The sequence below is a fragment of the Miscanthus floridulus genome, chromosome 10 (assembly GCF_019320115.1).
Source record: "Miscanthus floridulus cultivar M001 chromosome 10, ASM1932011v1, whole genome shotgun sequence".
In the NCBI taxonomy this organism is placed as follows: Eukaryota; Viridiplantae; Streptophyta; class Magnoliopsida; order Poales; family Poaceae; genus Miscanthus; species Miscanthus floridulus.
In genome coordinates, this window is record NC_089589.1 from 53,928,916 (window position 1) to 53,937,909 (window position 8,994).

The 8,994-nt window shown below is 46.8% G+C and overlaps 1 protein-coding gene across 1 annotated transcript; it reads left to right on the forward strand.

Annotated features, from left to right (window-relative positions):
• Nucleotides 1–1,280: 1,280 nt before the first annotated feature.
• On the forward strand, nt 1,281–2,723 carry LOC136490252 (2-alkenal reductase (NADP(+)-dependent)-like). Its single transcript, XM_066486734.1, has 3 exons — nt 1,281–1,584; nt 1,659–1,836; nt 1,933–2,723. The coding sequence occupies exons 1-3, from the start codon at nt 1,333–1,335 to the stop codon at nt 2,559–2,561; spliced, it is 1,059 nt and encodes a 352-aa protein (XP_066342831.1). The 5' UTR covers nt 1,281–1,332; the 3' UTR covers nt 2,562–2,723.
• Nucleotides 2,724–8,994: the final 6,271 nt, after the last annotated feature.

Sequence of the window (8,994 nt, forward strand, 5' to 3'; positions counted from 1 at the left end):
AATCGCGAGTTCGTCCACACGCCAGCATATGACCCCGACCTCCTCCAAAAGATAGGTATGGACACCGAATTCGCCACCATCTGGAAAGCCGTTGGATGGGAGAACGTTGCACCCGTCGATGAGCTTCGTTCTAGCCTCTTAACAATTCAATTCTTATGCTCTTTGCAAGAAGTTGAGGGTGGGATTACTTTCTGTCTTTTTGAGAAAGAATACTATCTTACATGGAGAAATCTCAGCTCTCACTTAGGCTTTAGTACAAAATGCTCAATTTACTTAGATCATGCTCTCAAAGGTTTTAATCGCCATGAATTTTGGAGAATGATTTCTAGTCAAAACGTACTTGGCAAGTTTCAACCTCGTAATATGAATATTCATCATCTTTAGGAATATTTCCATAAAATTTGAGCTCAATCGGACTTCATTTGAATGGTTTTCACCTTTTTGGAGTTTGGTTTCGGGCTACTCAAACTGCCATAGTGTGCCAGGCCGACCTAGCTAGCATCCCGGCTAGGCCAGGTTTGCGTGGGCAGGGGACCTCTCCGAGGTGATTTTGAGTTCCAAGTGTTTGTTCTTTGATCCGCTTCTTCCATGAGGTTTCCGAGGTGTCAAGGAATGTTTTGAAATCATCAAGTCACCGGTTGGCTAGTGTGATTTCACCTTGAGCACTTGCTTCGGTTGAGTGGTGCTTAAGAGCTTTGCGTTTGCATTTTGGTGCGCCTTTCGTTCCGGTTCTTGGTTTTTCGCTTTGGTGTGTGTTCCGCTGTATTCTCTGGTTATCCCGGAGGACATCTAGTTACCTGTTGACTAAAGGGCATCTCACTTGTTGGTCTTGGTGTTTTTGGAGGGTTGTTTGGGACAATGGCCGTTTTGGAAGAAATTTTGTTTAGCTTTCATTCACCCCCTCTGGTCGCCTTTCTCGTTGCTTCAGAGAAATTAAAGAGGCCCAGTTAAGAAATTTTGGCATGACCTACGTAACTGGTGACGTTGGGTAAAAATATTTTTACTTATGTTTTAGGACTTGTGTCGTTTTCGGGTAAGAAAAGGTGTGGAAGTTTGAAACTAAAGAAGAAAATCACTCTGCTTTATCACAAAAAGAAAAGCACTCTGCTTACTTAGCTAGAGGGACAAAAACTACATGGAATTTTCATGGAAAGTATGCTCATAAGTCATAAAGCCGTCGTCATACCTGATAGCTCACATGGGAAATGACTCGGCCCTTGCTGATGTCCGTCTATAAAACTGTACGACGAGACTGCATTGCTGAATCGGCAGTAGGATACCAGACGATAAGCAAGCTAGCGTTCAAGGACAACCATCCCTTTGGTAGAGGAAATGGCCGGCAGCAGCGAGGAAAAGGTGGTGCTGGTGGTGCAGAACAAGAAGGTGGTGCTGAGGAGGCACGTCACCGGGTTCCCCACCGAAGATGACTTGGAGATCACGGTGGACACTACAAAGCTGCGTGTGCCGGCGGGGCTGACCGCTGTGCTGATCAAGAACCTCTACCTGTCCTGCGACCCATGGATGCGTTTCCGCATGAGTAAACCCGAGGATGGTGGCCTGCCGCCGGAGTTTGTCATTGGAGAGGTAGGAAAAATCATAATCTGATCCACTGTTGATTTGCTTGAGGTGAAGAAATTTGCTTGATATTGATCCATCAGGCCTTGGTCAATTTCACTGTGGGCAAAGTGGTGGACTCAACGCACCCGGAGTTCAACGCTGGCGACCTCGTCTGGGGTATGAGTGCATGGGAGGAGTACACCCTCGTCAACCAGCCGGAGTCCCTTCACAAGATCAAGCATACCGAACTGCCGCTCTCCTACTACACGGGCGTTCTTGGTCAGCGATATATCTATCTTGCATACTTTCCATGTTTCTCTCCGGTTTGCTCGTCATTGACGCAATGACGCTAATCCAATGTCAACCACCATCCAGGCATGCCCGGGCTCACTGCATACGCCTGTTTTTTCGAGGTCGGGAAGCCGAAGAAGGGCGACTTCGTGTTCGTCTCGGCGGCGTCAGGCGCCGTCGGCCAGGTCGTCGGGCAGCTCGCAAAGATCGCCGGCTGCTACGTGGTCGGCAGCGCCGGCTCCGACGAGAAGGTCAGCCTCCTGAAGACCAAGTTCGGCTTCGACGACGCCTTCAACTACAAGTCCGAGACCGACCTCGGCGCCGCGCTCAAGCGGTGCCTCCCCGGCGGCATCGACATCTACTTCGACAACGTCGGCGGCCCGACGCTGGACGCCGTGCTGCTGCAGATGCGCCATGGCGGCAGGGTCGCCGTCTGCGGGATGATCTCGCAGTACAATTTGGTGGAGCCGTACGGCCTGCGCAACCTGTTCTGCATCATGCCCAAGGCCATCAGGGTGGAGGGGTTCTACTTTACTTTCTACATGCATGTGTACCCGAGGTTCGAGGAGGAGATGGCTGGCTACATCAAGGACGGGAAGGTCACCATCGTTGAGGACGTCGTGGAGGGCATTGATAGGGCACCGGCAGCTCTAATCGGGTTGTTCTCGGGCAAAAATGTAGGGAAGCAGTTGGTTGCCATTGCAAGGGCATGAGTTGAAGCAGGAACTCCGTAGTGGTGACGAGCTGAGCAAAAACAAGTCTTGTGCTACTTGTGTGATGCCTCTCCTACCGGTCCTAGCTTGTTTAAATAAGAGGGCACTGTTATTGTATTGGAATAAAAAAAAGATATTTATAATTTGAATTTCATCGGTACATTCTCACCTAATAAATGAATGCTAATTCGCTTTTATTTGAAAATTTCAATATGATAACTAGGTAACGTTACTGTGTGTTACTGTGGAGATGTAAAGAGTAGTTTAAGAAAAATTATCTATATCTTATACTAAAAACTTTAGAGAATAATAGAAAAATCAAACCTAGACAACACATAAATTGGAGAAGAATGATAGGATCAGTACCATGGAATTCACAGATTTAGGCGGAGCGCAAATTGGAGGAGTGATTGTATCTTTTAACACACATGGCATATATTTAAGAGTGTTATTGTTAGACCTCAGAATAGGGATGGCCACACACGTGGAAAGCTTCTTTTCCTTGCAGGCTCACCATGATAATTGTAAAAAATTTACTCAAGTTTCAATGCGAACACCTTGATCAACAGATACACATAAAATAAATTGCGAAAGGCTAAGATACCTTTTGTTGTTGGCCTTTCATGCGCATTGCCATAGAAACAATGTTTAAAAAATCTCAAATGATGTGTCGTCACATAGCCCATTAAAAAAATCTGTATAATCTGCACTAGTACAGCAATCATTTTTGCAAACGATCAAAAGCAATCTTCAACGTCGGTTTAAAAAAACCACTACTATGCTACACATTGTAAAAATAAGTGATTTTTAGAGGAGGTTTTAAAAACCGTTCCTCGAAATTAATTTGAAAAAATATTTTTAATGTCGACGTAAGCCTAGCTCGCGAGATTTAATTTTCACTAGTTCTGAAAAAGTGCAACCACAAGGATTCCTGTGTTCTGTCCCCTACCATCGCACCACACAATCACTTGCCTTTGCTCTTATGAGTCTATTTGTACTAATATATTTAAATCTTGTAATCAATATTTTGACTCATAAATGATCTTAAAAGGAAAATATTTTCAACTACAAACTTTTAGATCTCATCGAGCACTACAACTTTGATATAGAGCATGTCTCTATCCAAGGTCATTTGAAAAAATTCAAAAATTTGAAATTCAAAATCTAAGAACTTAATTTATATATGTGTAACCCTAAATGATCTCAAACAAAAATTTTATCAACTACAAAGTTTTAGATCTCGTCGAGCTCTTCAATTTTGATATAAATTTTGTCTTCATCCGACTTTATTTGAAAAATATATGAATTTATTTGAGCTATTTTTAAGGATGGTTGACTTAGTCAACCACCCTTGAAAATTGATTTTTAGGGACTTCGGACTTAACAAAACCGCCTCTAGAAATCACCTATTTTCAGAGACAGTTGACATAAGAATCCGTCCTTGAAAATCTTATTTTCAGGGACGGTTGTTTTAAGCCGACCGTCCCTGAAAATAGGTATAGTTTCAATGACGGTTTACTTAATAGAACCACCCTTGAATATGTTTTCCCAGCAACGGCTCGTTAGCTATAGTGCTCCTCGCCAAGGTTACGAGCGGTTTCTTAAGTTGCCCGTCTCTATTAGAAATAGGAATCGTCTGTAAAAATTATTTCTGAACTAGTGCTGCCATAGGCCAAACTAAACTTGAGTATCCAAACGAAGCATATAGATGATAGGATAATTGGCAATCCTTCTTCACTTAAAATTCATGTAGACACTTGTTAATGGAGAGAGAGAGAGAGAGAGAGAGGAGCAATCTCTTCAAGAGACAAAAGTGAGGCTTGCAATTGGCACCTTGCAAGCAGGCACATGGAAGAGCAGCTGTAGAGTTGCACATACATATATCTTCAGGGTGGCAATGAATGAAGGGAGAAGGAGGGTGCTCCGTCTCTTTGACTTCCATGACTCATCTGGATATGATGAAGAGATTGAATTTGTAGATGACTCTTCCTAAAGGAAACAGAAGAGGATGTAGAGCGGTGTATTGCACTGCATGTGGTGGAAGGGGATCAGAGGAGGCCAGAATAAATATTCATGACATGGCTTCACGTGGTTTGAGCTTTATAGGAACTAGCAAATGTGCCCATGCATTGCGACGGAGCCTGAAACATCTTAAGATCGACTATGTATCATCGCTAGACGCAAGTTGTTCGAACTCGAGTTACAATCATATAGTGACATGAAGGACACAAGAACATTCTAAGAAGGAAAAAAAGACCGAAGAATATGAAATATCCATACAATTTTTTATACATTTAGTTAAACTTACCATATAAGAGCATATCCAAGAGTACCCAATCCAACCTCCCAATCCTTGTTTTTTGGCAAGATTGGAAAACCCCCTCTCCAATAGTTCTCAATCCATCCTCCCAAACTTTTGGCACTTGGAATAATTCCTCCCCCAGCACGGAAAAATGCACGTGAAGAGCCACATGCGTATCCTCTCTGTGGCGCGCTTCTCCCCCGGCGTTTCTTCCTTCCCGCGGTTCTTCTTCCTCGCGCCATCGAGTCTAGGAAGCCAATCAATGCCATAGCCGACCTAGATATGCATTGGCCGTCCCTAGCCTCGAGCATCGGCCGCAGCCGCCGCCCAGAGGGCCATGGCCATCGCTGGCCGCACCTGACAGCAGGTGACGAAATCACGTGGTGCCAGGGTCCAAAGTAGAAGAAAAGCAAAAGACTAGCCGAGTAGGCAGCCAATCCCCGGGCGGAGCCCTAAAACAAGAAACACACATTCACCGCAAGGTGAAGTGTACCCACTTAGTCCCCGAGCCTGACAGTAGGTGACGTGGTCACGTGGTGCCAGGGTCAGAAACAACAGTAACCAGAAGAAAGTCCCCCGGTGTGGTGGGAAAGCAAATCATAATGATGACATAGTCCCCGAGACATAAGTGGAAATCTTGGAGAAATCAAATCGTGGAGAAAAAACCGGCGTAATGGCTGTACAGTAGGAGTTACTGAGCCTTAATGATATTACGGAGAAGTCGGCGAATATTCGGTGTGCAGTTCTAAGTTGCGGCGAAAAACAGGATATATGGGCTGCAGTTGCGAGGAAGCCTAGGTAACGGCCCACCATGCCGCTTTGGGGAATTCGGAGAGGCGCAAATCGTGGTGCGGTTTCCTAAAAACCCTTGAATGCGAAAAGTGGAGAGGGTGCCTTTATAACTGCGCCACCGCACTCAGTGCTCCCACCTTTGCCACTTCACCACTTCATCTTCCTCCTCAGCCTTCACACGCGCTTCCATCGCCAATCCCAGTCCAGATCTGAGAGATGGCGCCGAAGAGGGGAGGTGGTAACCCGGAGAAGGTGGCCGCCGGGACGAGCCGTGACAAGGAGTGGGTACCATCCTTGATGGGGGAGATGGAGCTCAACGAAATGGTGGCGGCGGGCATTCTACCAAAGCGAGTCACCACCGGATGGCGTTCGACCGACGGGTGAGCCCTATCTAATGCCACACATCGACGAAGTCATAGTACTTGAAAATTATTTCTGGCGCGGGTTAGGAATTCCTATTCATCCTTTCTTATGTAGTCTGCTGGAGTATTGGAGAATAAGCCTGCGCAATCTGCATCCGAATATAATCTTGCATATTGCCATCTTCATGCACTTCTACGAGGCGTATCTCGGCATTCTTGATCACTTCAACCTCTTCCGACACCTGTTCTGGCTAAAGAAGAAGGGTGGTGGTGGTTCCAATGTGGTCAGTGGCGTGCATCTGCAGCTCCACTATGGGATGGCGAGCGAGTACATTACGATGCCACTGAATACATCACTGAAGGGGTGGAATGCCAAGTGGTTCTACATGAAGCAGAGTCACCCAGCCATCCGATGCGACATCGACCAGGTTCCAGAGAACTAGAGGAGCTGGTCGGAGAAGCCGACCAGCTCTAACATGGATCAGGTGAAGGAGCTCCTGGAGTTAATAAAGGGCGTGAAGATGAACAGCGTGGCGGTGGCGGTGAGCTTCATGGTGCACCGCACCCAACCTTTGCAAGGAGAGGGCCCACGCGGGCTTTGACTTCAAGGTGGATAATAATGGCACCCGGGAGAGGGCGGAGAGGCTATCGCAGGATGACATGCTACAGCAGGCCATAGAGCTATTCACTCCAAATGCACCATTTAGCATGCCAGGGCAGTCGAGAGCCTTCAACTGCACGAACCCACCTCCTTAGATAAAAATCTCAACTATTGTTCTTGGTGGTTCTTATCCCGTGTGGTGCCGAGCAGTGAATTGATTCACATGTGGAAAGGTCCATTTGCAGGAACGAGCGGCGTACTTCTCGGGCGTGCCGAAAAGTGACTGGTCGAAGGCAGTGGTTGCCCGGCCAAATGCTCAGCCGGAGGAAGGTGACGTCAGTGCATCGTTAGAATCCGAAGGCGATAGTGCTGGTTGGAAGGATAGTTCCCCCGGGTGTTGGAGAAAGTCTAGGGGAAAAGGGCAGCGAGAGATGAGCCAGCCCTTAAAAAGAGGAAGACAGCGGGTGTAGGTCCCCGCAAGCTAGGCAACATCTCGCTTGGAGATGATCAGACCACTCGGGCATAGAGTGCGGCGGTGTCCAAGTGGCCAGATGACAATGGGGCTCCAGTAGTTCCTTCTCCAAGCACTGAGGCGCCACCGCGCAACACGTGCGTGGAGGTGCAATCGGAGGGAGGGAAAGGAGTCCCCGAGCAGCATGCGAAGAAGACGTCGAGGGCGGCGGTCGCAGGACCTACAACCTAGGACACACGGGTTGACCCTAGAGCGGCGCCTGGGTGCTCGGGGGGGGCAGCGCCGGTTCAGGACCGTCTACCGAAAAGCTCATGTGTAAGCATTTTTGCCTTCGAATCATTTGTTGTCCGATCTTTATAGTTACAGTGATTAATGAACTGATCTAATGCAGAACAAGGCACACAGAGGATCTCAATCCTTCAGGCTAGACTGGCGAGTAGCTAGGGGCTGGCCTCAGTGTGGAGGCAATGCTGGCAGACCCCATCCTGAAGTCCCTGGGTGCTTGGTGGCCTACGGAGGAGTCGACCACTGTGGCGACAATGGTGGCCGATGTGATAGAGACGTTAGGAGCAACGATGGGAGCCGCCAAACCTTCAGAGCTGGGAGCAGGTGCTGCCGACGTCATGTCGGACTCTGGGCGTAGAGGCTAGTGGTGTCGGAGGAGCAAACGGCGCACCCTGGGATGTCGTAGGGCGTGGTCGGACGCTCTGTGCGGCCACTGGGCCCCTAGGAAGGGCCACCCATGGTAGAGAAAGAGGATGAGGTTAAGGAAATTGAGCATGAAGAATCACGACCTCAAGCCATCTAGATCCTTCGCAAGCAGGGGGATTAAGTGGTGGTCGTGGAGGAAGAGGACACCACTAGGGAAGTGAAGAGGCTGCGGTCCGCCATCTCTAGAGTTATGAAGCAAATTGAGGTTAGTATTGTGTCATCGATGTCCGTCTTTGGTGTTGGAGAGTGGAGTTCCGCATAATCTTGGTGCTTTACAGGGTATAACGCGAACTGCCGCACAACGCAAATGAGATCTTACCGAATCCAATGCTAGGGACCTGTAGTACCAGAAGGGGGCCTTATTCGAGTAGCTAAGGCGCACATCCGAGCAGCTACAAAGCATCTCCGAGCAGAAGAAAGGTATTGTGGATTGGTGAGTTTTGTTCTGCATTGCCAAATAGTCTTGACGTTCCGGTCGATTGTTACTTTTATAGAGCAAGATGCGGTGCTCGGCCAGCAACGCCAAAACATCGGCCAACTCCAAGAGGAGAAGGAGAAGGCGTCTAGGTGAGCGAAGAAACTAGCCAAGGAGATGAAAGGTGAGTAGTTTGCGGTCGGAGTTATTGCTGAAGTGATTTCTTCGCTTGACAAATCCCTTTGATGTCTACAGAGTACCGTCGGAGGGCTAATGTAACACCTTTGGTGTTTTGACCTAGCACTAAAATTTGACATGTCATCATATGCATTGCAAAGCATTCATAAAGTAGAAATTTTTGAATGCATTCACTAAATAAGTTTTATTTCATAATGTTGTTATTTTATGTGATATGATTCAAAACCCTAAATAAAGATCATGACCACAAGGGTCAAATTTCATGTGATCGTGTGAGACCATGTGTCATTTTACTCAAATAACCCTAATGGGCCATGCTACTGGTCAAAAATCAAAGTTAAAGTAAAAAGGTAAACAAATCAAATTTGAATTCAAATTCAAATCATAAAGGTCCTTTTTGCCCCTTTTGTCTAATTCAAAATCCATGTGGAATTTGGGGTTGAGGCAAAAAGCAAAGTTGAAGATTATTTTATAAGGATCAACTTTAGTATTCAAAGTTTTTAAGTTTACACAAAAAATTTGGAGTAATTTTGAAATGATTCAAATGCTCAGCTGTACCCCAAATTCAAATTTCAAAATG

Excerpts from the sequence above, each read along its gene's own strand:
- LOC136490252 (XM_066486734.1), top strand. The coding sequence starts at position 1,333 with ATGGCCGGCAGCAGCGAGGAAAAGGTGGTGCTGGTGGTGCAGAACAAG. Across the intron at positions 1,585-1,658 it reads CGGAGTTTGTCATTGGAGAG|GCCTTGGTCAATTTCACTGT; the intron begins GTAGGAAAAATC and ends TTGATCCATCAG. Across the intron at positions 1,837-1,932 it reads CTACTACACGGGCGTTCTTG|GCATGCCCGGGCTCACTGCA; the intron begins GTCAGCGATATA and ends ACCACCATCCAG.